The sequence below is a fragment of the Mauremys reevesii genome, linkage group 10 (assembly GCF_016161935.1).
Source record: "Mauremys reevesii isolate NIE-2019 linkage group 10, ASM1616193v1, whole genome shotgun sequence".
Lineage (NCBI taxonomy): Eukaryota > Metazoa > Chordata > Testudines > Geoemydidae > Mauremys > Mauremys reevesii.
The window spans coordinates 50,330,086-50,343,920 of NC_052632.1; the positions used below are offsets into that span (position 1 = coordinate 50,330,086).

Sequence of the window (13,835 nt, forward strand, 5' to 3'; positions counted from 1 at the left end):
TCATAAAGCTCCTTATACACTCACAAAAAGAGGGGAATAATGAGTCTCCCTCTGGAAGCTGGGAACTTAAAATCTGGGGATGATTTAGGAGCCCACCAGAAACAAAGTCTCAGTGAGTACTGTACAGTTAAAGGAGAACTGCCTGGTCCTTTAGACCTAAATTGTGCATACATGTTAGTTAGGATTTTTTAAAATGTCAAGTAAAAGAGTTTCATTGTTTTTATTTAAACATATGGACATATTTGCAATTCAAAATTGCATCAATGTCCTACTGCATGGGAATCAGAAAAGGGATGGCCCAGACCCTCAAAGGTATTCCGGCTAACTCCCATTGATTTCAGTAGGAGTTGAGTTAGGTACCTAGATACCTTTGAGGATCTGGGCCCATATGTTATTCTGTTGGTCCCCACAGTCATTCGATCACAGCACCTAGGGTGACCAGACAGCACGTGTGAAAAATTGGGATGGGGGTGGGGGTAATAGGAGCCTATATAAGAAAAAGACCCCAACATTGAGACTGTCCCTATAAAATCGGGACATCTGGTCACCCTAACAGCACCACAATCCTGCTGATGTGGTGGCAGGTAGGGGAAAGACACACACAGGCAATGGAAATTGTTCCAGATTAAATTCTGTAACCTTATTCCTGCTTATGAATGCAATTACACATTGTATAAGGTATTATTAAATGATGATTAATTATTATTATTGAAGCAAAGGAGTGCAGCTAGTGCATTATATCTATGGGGTGTAAACATGGGTAATGTGGCTGAACCTGACAGTGTTGCCAACATATTTGGTGTATGTCTTAAAGCCCCAGCTTCTGGAGTCTAGTGATTATATGAGAATTTAAGCTTTTGTTAAAAATATGTTTCTAGCCCTGATGGTTGAAGAGAAAAGCTTGAAAATGTGACCTGAATGCATCCTAAATTCAAGGGATAAATAAAAATGACCAAGCATTTTTTTTTAAAAGTCTCATGATTTTTAAGATAATTTCATGATTGTTTGGGGCCTGACTAATGATTTTTGGGTTGGCAATATTGAGTAAAAAAAAAAGGCTTGTATTCAGGACAAAGAAGAACTGAGAAATTACAGAATGACATTAAGGAATCACAGTCAAGCAAATAAGGAAAGCATGGAAGAATACAGATGTCGTCATATAAATACCAAGTATTGTAATGGATCAAATGCCAGAGCTCCCATTAATGTAACTGCAGTATTTTGTGTCACAATACTGTCAATGAGAAAGGTACTAGCTGCCTATCAATCATATTCCGGTCTGTTCAGTGCACAAGGATTAAGAAATCGAGGAAGTTGACAATCAGGCTTTTGACACCTGAGGTGGAAATTATTGACAGAAGATACAGATAGGGTTAAAAAAAACAAATGAATTCTTTGTGTTGGGCTGGATTCAGGACTTTAGGAGATGTTTAAAGTGAAGTGCAGGCAAACATGCTTTGCTGATTCAGGGCCTTAGTTTGCACAAAAGAGGGAGGAGGGAGAGGAGGGCAGGAAAGATGTGAAACAGACACGTATTTTCTATAGCAAAACCAAAGGATATTGCTGGACAATGGGATCATACCAGAGAAGGTGGTCTAGGGCCTGATCCAAAGCCATGAAAGTCTGTCCACTGATTATAACAGTCTTTGATTCAGGCACTTAAAACTCAGCTCTGTTGTGAAAAGTGATTCTGTAAAAATGGCATTGATCGCGTGTTTCGTGTTCATTGTGTCTCAATGTCTGCAGGTTAAACTTACATAATTTACAAGTAACCAGCTGTTTCTTCTAACTATTGGCTCTGCACATTCCCGTCCGGGCTCTGACTGAGAGTCAAGCTATGTGCTTTCCATCTAATGCACCATCACTAATGAGGTAAGATCTGCAAGGCCTGACTCTGCTCTCAGTGACACCTGTGCAACCCTATGTCTTCAGTCGCATTGTACAAGCGTAAGCCATTGTCCATGCAACTGGAATGTAGTAAACATTGCTGTTGGTGAGGCACAAGCTGGAATAGACTCCAGGCCGGCTCTGTGGGGCTGACAGAAGTGAAACACAGTGAAAAACGTATTTATGCCACTAATGTACCTGCATCTGCCCCTCACTATACACAGAGGGAGCAGATCTCTTACATTTTAACACAGTCCTTTTAAAGAATAGAACAGCACTTAGTTATTAAGGCTGGTAAACTGGTAAAACCTCAGGGCTGGATGATGCCACACCTGAGGAAATTGGGTGGCAAAAGATATAGATCCCTATACACTCTGGCAACAAGGGAGGGACTGGTGTTTTGTGAAGAGAGGCCACACCTGAATGTAAGATGGAATTCTAAGGGAGATCAAAGCAACTAGATGCCAGTCAGCCATGGGGAAGACCCAGAGAATGCAGATTTGCCGGAGAACATGGGAACACCTAGGAATCTCTGAACTAATACAGGATAGTCAGTACGGACTCATACAAAGGTAGGTCAGGTCCCTAGGTAACCCATTCCAGTGCTTTACCACCCTCCTAGTGAAAAAGTTTTTCCTAATATCCAACCTAAACCTCCCTCACTGAAACTTGAGACCATTGCTCCTTGTTCTGTCATCTGCTACCACTGAGAATAGTCTAGATCCATCCTCTTTGGAACCCCCTTTCAGGTAGTTGAAGGCTGCTATCAAATCCCCCCTCATTCTTCTTTTCTGCAGACTAAATAATCCTAGTTCCCTTTGCCTCTCCTCATAAGTCCTGTGCTCCAGCCCCCTAATCATTGTTGTTGCCCTCTGCTGGACTCTTTCCAATTTTTCCACATCCTTTTTGTAGTGTAGGGCCTAAAACTGGACACAGTACTCCAGATGAGGCCTCACCAATGCCGAATAGAGGGGAATGATCACATCCCTCGATCTCCTGGCAGTGCTCCTACTTATACAGCCCAAAATGCCTTTAGCCTTCTTGGCAACAAGGGCACACTGCTGACTCATATCCAGTGTAATATAATTGCTAATATGACCCTCACTGACCCCTGCTGGATGGAAATCAGACACATTCAAGAGTGTGTTATTGGTCCTCTACTGCTAGTGCTAGTGGTGATTCCCTCTAGCTCCAGTGGCTGGGGCCCTTGGAGCAGGAGAATGTGAGGTCTTTCCCCATGTACAACTGAAATGGTGGTTGGACACCATGTGAAAACCAAAGTGATTATAACCATCCTGAGGGGCGTGGGTGGAAGAAGTTTGGAGTGGAGGCAGGTGACTAACAATATTCTTCACTTTATGGAACAGTAAACTGCCAGGGAGAACCAGCAGGAAGGAAATGAAGTTTGCTGTTACTACTCCTATTATAATTATTTATTTGCATTGTGGAAGCACTGTCCTATGCCCCAATCACTGCATAAGACCCTGTTGGAAAACCATAGTGCTAATGAAGCCTTTTTGTATTAGGCCTGAGTGAACCAAAGTTATGCTATGCTTGCCCAAACCATGTTGGAAAGCTTACAGAATTTATTAGACTGAAGGCCGTGTATTTACCTATGTCAGCTATTTTGCTTATCAGCTTGTTTGGCTCCCCAAGTGTATGCAGCTGCGTTCACATGTATGCATCCAAAGTATCTAGTACAAAGGGTCAACGGATGTATCTTGTGTCCCCTTCAGAATGACAAATGTATCCTCAACAGATGTATCTTGTAGCCCCCACAAAATGATATATGTATCCTGCGTATCCAATTATCCCCTAATAGATGCATGTACAGGTTCTACAGGTCAACCAAATGACGTAGACAAACGTAGGCTAAGTTGTTTGTTACTGATTATAAAAAGGCCCGTTCGGGCTTGTGGGGTGTGTCTCTCTTCTGGCACTAGCCGATCAGCGCACCCGCTCAGCTGACCGATCAATAAAGGGTGTGGTACTCGTCTTCCTGTCTCCGTGCCTCCTTGGTGTAATTAGGTAAGCTCCAGGGGGAAACGAGCCCTTTTGGCTAACAACCCCATGGTGCAAAGCACGGCACAGACACAGAACAAAAAGATAGTCCATGCCCCAAAGAGCTTACAGGCCAAGTACTCATGCCATCTGTATGGGAAAGTGGGGTAGGGAACACTTTATCTGCAAAGGGGACAAGAACAGACCAGCCTAATTAGCGCAGCTCCTAGCTGGACCTGATTCTCCTCTCACCAGTGTGACTCAGGAGTGCCTCCAGTGGAGTTACAATGGCATGAACTGACAGGAAAGTGTACCCTGAATGTTGCCAGAGGCTCTAAGGGCCATGGCTTGTAAGCAGCGGCTGTACTAGATGAGCTGTACAGAAGCCTGCCCTCGTCTGGCTCTGCAGAGAATGCTATGTTTGTCTCAGCTGGATGTCACTGTTAAATTCCCGATTGCAGCATACACTACACACACAGATTCATAGATATAAAGGCCAGAAGGGACTATTATGATCATCTAGGCCAGTGAAACTCAGACATCAGTGATTCAGGAGCCAAATTATCGATCAGCTTTACCCAAAAGGCCCACAGGAGTGAGAACTCATTGGTTCATTTACTATTCTTATCTATCTCTATATTTTTTTTCTCTACAGTTGGTTAATAACACAGAAAAAGCATCCTGATTGGTTAATAACTCAGACTGGTTAATAATTAAATCAAGCAGTGTTTTAGTATCCTGTGCTGCAAAGAGCCTCAGGAGACACATTCAAGAGCCATTGGCGGCTCCCAAGCCTCAGTCCGAGTCTCACTGCGCTAGTATGATCTGCTGCATGACACAGGCCAGAGAATCTCACCTAGTAATTTCTCCATCAAGCCCATAACTTCTGTTTGAGCTACAGAAAGACACCCAGCCGTGATGTAAAGGCTGCAAGCGATGGAGAATCCATCAAAGTATGAGAATGAAACCAACTGTATACAGCAGGCTAACGCCCTGGACATTAGTGCAATACTGTTATTACCGTAAGACAATATCAGATAAAGGCTAATTGGAGGGGAATCGTTGGCATTCATTTTACCAGGCAATAATCCAAGGCCAAGTGGTTTATTATGGCAAGGAGGGAATTGGATTATTACTGAGGGAAATGGAGGGAGGAAACTAGCTGTGATCATCATTCCACTGACGTCCCCAGCTACTCCGTAGCAAGCACCACCTCAGTTCTGCAGCAAGGCCCCTTCTCCTGCATCACTTCATGCTGGAGAGTCGGATGCAGCTGCAGAGAAATTGAACACTGATTTTAAAAAATCAAATTCAATATGGAAATGAATCATTTGATTAGCATAGCTGGATGTTAATTCGTTTCCTATTGCAATTAATCTATTTGGTGCAGTCCTGTATTTTCCATGTGCAGTGTGCTGCAGAGATTTGAACTGAGAGTGCAGAGTTGCCTTATTAAAGTTGTTAGGGGGAAGGTGGACATTGGGACAGCTGGATTGGAGGTGCTTGGGGCTTCATGACATCTAAGGAGTCATGGGACTTTGGGAGTGTGTGGTATGTACATTAACTGCATGGTTTTGCTGTTATGATCTGCAATGAAATAGCTTACAATGCAGACATTCCAAATGCCATCCTTATGTTTCAGAGTTAATAATCAAGTGAGATAAATAGGGCAGTTCATAACACTATTGTTTCAGGCTGTCTGCAGACTCCGGCAGATGTTGCTGCATTGCTGCACTCAGTTCACATTTCAGAGGTTTTCTTTGGACTGATGAGGGCTGGAGCTTTAGTTTTACAAAACAAGGAAAGGCTTCCATTCTGGAGCTAGATTCTGCAGCAAGGCTGGAGTTTGTGATGGATTCCCTGGCCTCAGAACTGCAGGTTACCTGGGGCCTGGGTTATACTGCGGGTTTAAGCACAGGCATTATATTGAGCAAAAAGAACCCCCTCCACCCTTCCAGCTGAGATGGAATGTTTCCTCCCCTATTTAAAAACCCATTATATCCCATAGCCTCCACCTTTCCCTTTCCTTTGGTGAGCTAATTTGCATTTCAATGTGCAGAATGCTCTTCTAACTCCCAGCTATTTCACAGCGAGGCTGTTGTCTGGACTCTGGGAATGCACAGAAAGGGCCTGTCCATTGCTGCTGAGCTGTATTCTGTGTGCTTTGCAAGCAGAGTCCTGGGAGGCTGAGAGCTGGCTTGTTTTCTCTCTTGTGGGGGCATGATAGGGCTGCCATAATTCCCAGGGACTGGGTGGCCCATGGGGAAGGGGCAGACAGGAATAGGGCTAGTCTAGAAAGTAGTGTTGTCCCCATCTGATTTTTTCTGGGAATATTCTGATTACAGTTGGGTGCCCAGGGTGTCCAGCCAGCACCTCACAGAAGAGACAACTCATGCCCCTGAGAGGTGTCAGTGGCGATACCACAGGTGACAGCTACACATGCGACAGAGCATTTCCCGCAATGGCATCATGCCCCTTTGTAAGGCTCGTGCCCTCTTGTGGCAATGCAGCATCTCCACTCAAAGCCAATGGGAGCTGTGGGTGCTCAGCCCTTTCTGAAAATCGGGCCCAAGATGTCTCAAGTTGGGCAGCCAAAAATCAAGGTACCCAGAATCAGTAGGCATGTTTGGCCCGGATCACAGGGCAGGGCCAGGAGACTGGTCCCTGAATCAATCCCTTATTTCCTGAATGACCGTGCCTCTTCCCCACAAGCCAACCCCTCCAGCTCCTGCCACTGCTCAGAACAGAACTCTTCCACAGTGACTTCAGTGGGAGCTTTGCCCTTAGTCACCAGGGGAGCAAGATTGGGCCCCCGGGTAGCAGTAAACCCTTCCCAAAAGAGAACTCCTGCAGCGGGGGACCTGTGTACTCAAGGCCTCATCCCCCAGGAGTGTCAGTGACAAATCTCACAACAAACAATGGATTTGGGCTAATCCTTTTATAGCTTGTGCAACCAGCTAATTCCACTCCACCACCAGACTGCCCCACCATGCTTAACGATTACTGCCATCTAGAAAACTCCCCCTGGCTGGGAGACAACTGGGCTGCGAACCCTGACAGTGATAGTTGCCTCATCAGCATTCCCATCAGGGTCACTTTATTTGTCATTTCAGGCCCTGGCTTAGAGCATTAACAGGCTGTTTCGTTGCATTTGCAGAGGCTGAAAGTGGCTGGCGATTTCTCGTAAAGCTGCTGCATTAACTCATAATAACATTAGGGGTCAGCCCTATAGATTTACTGTGGTGGAAGGGAGAGTTTTAGGAAACTCACTGCGGTAACATTGGGATTGCAGTTGGCTTGTAACGTTGGCTGGCTACATGTATTGCAGACTCCAGGCAGCGGCACAGTGTTGCAGCATCTGAAGGGCTCAGTCCCGCACCAGGAAAGAGGTTCCTCCTCCCTCTTCTGTTGAAAGCAGTGTTAGCACTTGTGGTGAGCGCTGGCCTGTTGGAGCTCAGTTGCGGAGGGAGGTGTCTTGAGAGGCGCTGCCCAATGAAGGGAAATTGACCACGCTCCCCCAAAAGGGAATAGGAAACTGGGGTCAAGAGATTGTGGGGGGACAATTGTATTGCCAACCCCAAATCATGAGTTGGGCCCCCCAAAATCATGAGGTTGTTAAAATTAACACACTTGTTTGTTTTTTGCTCTGCTTCCTGGGTTTTAGAGCTGTTACAGGTCACGCTTTCAAGTTTTTCTCTGCCACCTGGAAGGCCAGGAACGTTCTGTTTTTGTTCACAAAAAGGGAGATGATCACAAAATAACATGACTCCAGCAGTGGGGGCTTTAAGTCAAATCTCAAATGTCAAGAGACTCATGATAAAGCAACAAGGATCGGCCACACCGGGAGTGCAGGGAGAGGCTTGAGTCAGAGGAGAGCATCTCAGACAACGTCTGCTGCTCGGAGGAGAGCTGTAGGGATCCTGGATGTGTGAGGGCAGGGCAAGCTGCCCCTACCCTATCTAGCTCCTGCCCTCTGAGCCCTTCCCTATCATCAGTGTGATTATCCCCACGCACACCCTGCGAGGCAGGGATCCATTGTTCCTGTTTCACAGCTGAGAACCGCATGGCTGAGCTATGCAGTGTTCTGCATCTTTGGTATGCATTTACTCACACTGGTAGGACCTGCCGAGTTCAAAGGAACTGCTCCTGTGAGTCACAGCTGCACAATGTGGTCCAGCGAGATGAAGGGACTTGCCCAACGTCACACCTGGAGCCTATGGGAAAGCCAGGAAGCTAACGCAGGCCTTGGGAGTCCCCAAGCAGCTTCTTACTATGATGAGGCCATCCTTCCTTCGCTGGGCCCCAGCTATGATGGGGGCCTGGGCGATGGACACTGCTTCCCTTGGCAGTGGAGCACACTCGCTAGTTAATTTCACAGACCATCAAACAGCTGCTGGTAGATCCTGTTTTTCTGGGGGAGGAAACATTGCCATGAAGCGTTGGATGGTCCCCAGTGAGTAGGGTGACCAGATGTCCCAATTTTATAGGGACTGTCCTGATTTTTGGATCTTTTTCTTATATAGGTTCCTATTACCTCCCACCCCCTGTCCCGATTTTTCACCCTTGCTGTCTGGTCACACTACCAGGTGAGTGATCTAACCAGTTACACCTGGCTGGGTGAGGGGCACTGGGGCTCCTTTGGGCAGGCTGGGCGGGTCCTGCCCCCTGTTCTGAGCCACATTTATTACATGCTGCTTGGAACCAGCTTGGAGCAGCACCTTTCTGTGTGAGTTTCACCTCCTCGCTTTCTCACATTGCTGGGTTTGGCAGGGCCTGGTGGGGGATATGTCCCATTCTTCCCCTCAGCCCAGGACGGTGCAGTCTGGTCTATGGAAATGTTACTTCAGGGATGGGAAAAAAACAACAGGAAGGTGTAAGGAGGGAGCGGGACCTGCTGCCAAACCAAGCACTTTCCTCTCGTTTACCACTTGTGATCAGTGTAATTGTTTCCATCGATCAATATCCATATGTTCCAGGGCTCAGGTCTCTGGGCTCCCGGTCACATGATATTTCACTGGCTCACTAGGGAGCGTGGGTTTGCTCTTTAAAGTTTAAATTAAAACTGTGAATGCCGAGCAGCAGGGATTTTCAAAGCACATCTCAGACCAGGAGCCCTGCAGGCTGAGATCCTGTATTCATTCCCAGGACAGGCCCAGCTGGGGCAGCAGCATGGTGGGCATTCCCACTGCTACCACTAATGTGCCTCAGCCATGATCCGCACAGCCCACCTGGAGGGAGCAGAGGGGAGTTCTGAACCAATGGCCTGTTTGGACCTTGACCTTTCTGCCAAGAAAGTTGCTAATAGGTGACAACTGTGGTGCTTTTTGAGATGAGGAGATCTGTGTGCAAGAACTGGACTGAGCCCCTCCCCAAACTCATTCTACACAGGACACCACGCAGGTGTTGGATAATAATTATCACCAGTCACTACCAAACCAGGCTGAATTAGAACTAGTGACTTAGGCTCCTAGATAAAACTATGATCAATATGGCATAAATGCACAGCTACCACAGAACAGACAGCTGGCTATCTATCTAGCTTTGTCTGGATGGCTAGGTATGCATGTATGGCGAAGGGTAGATAGATAGATAGGTGAGGCTGTGAAAGGACTCGTATCTCATTCCTATTTATATATTGTTTAAAAATCTTCCTTAGTACATTAAAATACAGTTACTTGCTTCACCCTTGTCTCAGTTCACTCACTGTCTCAGAGCATGGTTGGGCAGGGGGAACTGAACACGACAGACAATTATAACTAACGCTACTGTAGGAGAAGGGAAATGAAAGATGCTCATCCTCAGCTGAAAGGAGCGATGTGCTGCAAGTGCAAAATGATGTTATAGGTGACCATAAAGAAGGGCACTTAAAGACTTCAGTGTGATTACTCATATGCTTAAAGTTAGGCTCATGCTTCAGTACTTTCCTGAATGAGGCCAGAATGCCTTTCATCCCCAAGGGCTGGAGGGCAGCCCAGTCTGGGGTGGAATGTGACAGCTGATTGCTAGCTCATGGCAGCACTTTAGAACAGGAAGTGAAGCAGATCCTGGGCCAGAATCCCAGCTGGTGCAAAGCGGCAGAATGCCATTGAAGTTGGTGGAGCTGAACCGATTTGCACCAGCTGAAGAGCTGGCTTGCTGCCTCAAACTGAAACTGCCAGGGGAATTTAGGGAGGAGCAATGTAACAAACCCAACTGGAATTCAACCAGGAGGCACATCAGGTTTCATGCCATGGGCCTGACTCTCCTCTCCAACTAGGTTTACACCGGTGCAGCCCCTCTGATGTCAGTATCATTAGTCCTGATTTATATGGGCGTAAGATCAGAATCAATCTCCCGCTCCCCGATGCTGGTGCAAAGTACCCTGGGATCTTTAGTGACCATGAGAGATCAGCACCTTGGAGTCACAGTTCGGCATCTCTACCAAAGGAATGCAGCCCTAGCTCCTGCCTCTCCCCCCCAACCCAAGTTCCATCCTTGTGAGAGGATCCTGCCACCTTTGCATCGTGTCTGGTGACCCTCCTTTTGAGAACGATTTCATGGCGGCTCACGTAGATTGGGCGCTGTGTGGGAATTTTCCATTTCTGCCTCTGCAACATTTGTCTAAATGACCTTCCTCTGTGCATGTGCATGTGTGCATATGTTAGCGTGCGTGTGTGTGCATGTGTCTGCATGTGTGTAGGCAGCAACTCCTTACAATCTGACTTTTATCCTGCACCTTTAGCTGCTGCGAGCAGCAAACTGTTGACTTCTAATGCAGTATCCTTTTTTCCCTGTCTCAATAAATAATTTAATCCTCCAGGGGCAGAGGCTACCAAGGAAAGCCACTGGCTGCTGGCTAAGAGGCCTTTACTAGGCATAGGAGCCTTCTCGCAGCATCTGGAATTACTAGGGTAAATGCTGCCAAACAGGCTGCCAAAGCCAAGTTCCTTTATAATGGGACCGCAGAAATGAATTGGGGGTGTGAGCAGGAAATTAAGGCTGCATTCATCTGCTTGCTGGCACTTCTGGTTGCCTCTGTGCTCGAGGGATGGAGCAGGGCCACATGCAGGTGTTGGGATAGGCCATGGGCCTGTACCTGTACCTGCCCTACACCTCAGCAATGGTGTGATCCTGGAATGTGTGGGGCTTCAGACAACAGCCTATTGCCCATGGCTAGGAGCCAGTCAACAGCGGCCCATTGATAGAAATAAGTGATGGCTCATGGCTAGCAGCTTCCAGTCCCCTGCCCCAACTGTGGGACTGACTGTCCATGGTTAGAAAGCAGCCAGGGCCCCTCCTCGCCGACATCTCACTGCCCCTTGTGCATGGACTGGACACCGTCTCCATATCAATTGCCACAGCCACGTTGTCCTCTTCCAAATCCCTTCTTACGATCTCCCTCTGCCACGACACCCATGGCAACTTGCCTCTGCCTGGCAGCCAATGGCCTGGTGTTGGTTCGTTATTGTTCTTTCTCCATGTAGAGAATGTTTTCAGCAGTGTTAGTGCTGCTGCAGCCCCAGGCCCCAGTGAGTCAGAGGGATGGGGCCCTTGCTCAAATCCCCAAACCCAATCACTTCAGCGATCCCAGAGTGTGTCTTCACTGCAGTCAGCCCAGGTGATCAGCTCCCAGGGAAGTCTAGCCCAGGTATGAGCAGCCGCACGGCAGAGCCCAGCCCAAGTCACTGGGTCCTCACTGGTGCTGCACTCTCTGTGTGTCGCTAGGACTTCTGGGGTAGGGTGACCAGATGTCCTGATTTTATAGAGACAGTCCTGATTTTTGGGTCTTTTTCTTATATAGGCTCCCATTACCCCCCACCCCAGTCCCGATTTTTCACATTTGCTGTCTGGTCACCCTATTCTGGGGACCCATCCCATGGTGCTTTGTGCTGCAGCAGGCTGAGCCGCTCTTGAGGCTTTCCTAGTGAATTGCGGGGAACCTGTCTGTCCTGGGTACATGGGGGGAATTGTGGGAAGGCATTGGAGGACTAGCCGCACTGGAATGGTTTAGCCTGTGTCCTCACTGCAAAGCAGGTGGGCTACCAGCCTGAGGGAAAGCAGAACCCAGGTTCTAATCCAGCCCCCAGCCAGGCCAAGGGGTGAAAGCATCACTCAACCTGGCTGAGAGGGCTGTGTGTGGGAGCTAGGTTAGGAGCAACACCTGAGTAGGAGCCTGGGTTAAACTTGCACTGGAGACATACCCTCAGCTAATATACAGCTTTGTGTTCCTAGCACGGCCCTGTCCTCGCCCACTTCCCCACCCCGCCTTGCATCTTGTCCCTGGTTAGACTGTAAGCTGTTTGGGAAGGGACTGTTTTCTGTCACACAGCCCAGTGGAATGGGACCCACTCTTGCCTGGGCTCATTGGCTACTATTGTAATCCAAACACATGCTATTTAGGCTGCGAGCCTGGTGCTGAGAGAAAGACACATTTCAAAACCAGTAGAGCAGCATTTTCTAATGCTGGAACATGAGGGGCTGTATCGAATCCTGTGAAACCTCCAGCTTATTTTGGACGGCTATGGATATGTTTGTCTGTATCAAAGCCAAAAGATGGTAAAGTCATGGCTTTGTGAGCTGAGCAGAGGCTCTGTGGCTTAAGGAATGCTAGCTCAAAGCTCGCCAAGGTTTGCATGGGATGAGCCATATTTTCCTTGGGGTGGGTTAGCAAGCACCAATTTACTGAGTCTTCTTTATGTCTGTCTTATGCCATTGTATGTTCAAGAACTCCTATGGGATTTGAATGTGCATTGCAGAAAGGTGTGTTGAAATGAGATGAGATTGGAGGGCTAGGGTAGCATGTGCATGGCTGACCACATTGGAGTGGGGGAGTTGCTGGTTGATTGGTCTTTTGGCCCAGATCTTCTAAGCTATTTAGGTTGATTTCAGTGGAAGTTAGAAGCCTACATTCCTTTGAAGAGCTGGGCCTTAATACATGTTTTCTGTATCTCCTCCCGTGCTCAGTGTTTGATCCAGGGACCAGCATCTAGCCTCTCACAACACACTGGGTTCTAATCATCCCTCTGCTTGCATTGGCTATGGGGATCAGAAAAATAGGGAGTAGGATAGGGAGGTACCTCTGTGTTGTCACTTCCCCTTCTGTGACCATGCGGAAGCCCCTCCATTGCTCTCCAGACGGGTCAGGCACTCTAGCTGTGGGCATGGGGCCAATGCACTGTGACCATTTGGGATTGTGTATCAGTTTATGGAATTGTGTCAGGAAGTTACTGGGGCATGGGAAGCATATATGGATGTGGATTCCCTGTGAGTTGGCCAGGCCAGAGCCAATGGTGGGGAGGGTGTGTCTACACTGCAAAGAAAAACCCATGGCACCAAGTCTCAGAGCCTGGGGCAACGGACTCAGTTACAGAGCTAAAAATAGCAGTATGGATGTTCGGGCTAGAGCCTGGGCTCTGGGCTCTGAGCCCCACCCCCTCCCCAGGTTTCACAAGCTGGGCTTCAGCTACCCTGCTATTTTTAGCCCCGCAGCTTATGCCTGAGTCAACTGAGCTGCGCTGTGGGCCTTGGCACCATGGGCTTTTGGCTGCAGTGTAGACATACCCAGAACGATCAGCACGCCAGGATGGCCTAGGCAGAGTTAAACACTTTGCGCCAATGGTGCTCCAGCTAGGAGAAGACACATCCTCCTGTGGCCTGAAGGCAGGGGGGGCTGGGAGTACTGGAAAGTTACCAGAAGGTAGAACAAAGCAGCAGGTGACCCCAGCTAGGTCTATAAAAGCACTTGAGAGGGGGTGGGGACTGGGAAGGGAGCCATTTTGTACCAGCTTGAGTGGGAGGCTAAGGCAGGTAAGTGATGAGAGGTCCCTGCCTGCCTGATGGAACACAGCTGATCAGGGGAGTGCTAGCTCAGTGGTTTGAGCATTGGCCTGCTAAACCCAGGGTTATGAGTTCAATCCTTGAAGGGGGCCATTTAGGGATTGGTCCTGCTTTGAGCAGCGGGTTGGACT

General features: G+C 48.0%; 1 protein-coding gene across 1 annotated transcript in view; it reads right to left on the minus strand.

Moving 5' to 3' along the window:
- Nucleotides 1-5,020: 5,020 nt before the first annotated feature.
- The window catches only part of PIGQ (phosphatidylinositol glycan anchor biosynthesis class Q), an 82,785-nt gene continuing 73,970 nt past the window's right edge, over nucleotides 5,021-13,835 (minus strand). The window contains exon 11 of the mRNA XM_039492249.1: nucleotides 5,021-5,161. Within this exon, the coding sequence (XP_039348183.1) occupies nucleotides 5,081-5,161 (81 nt within the window). The 3' untranslated portion in view covers nucleotides 5,021-5,080. The remainder of the gene's footprint in view (nucleotides 5,162-13,835) is intronic.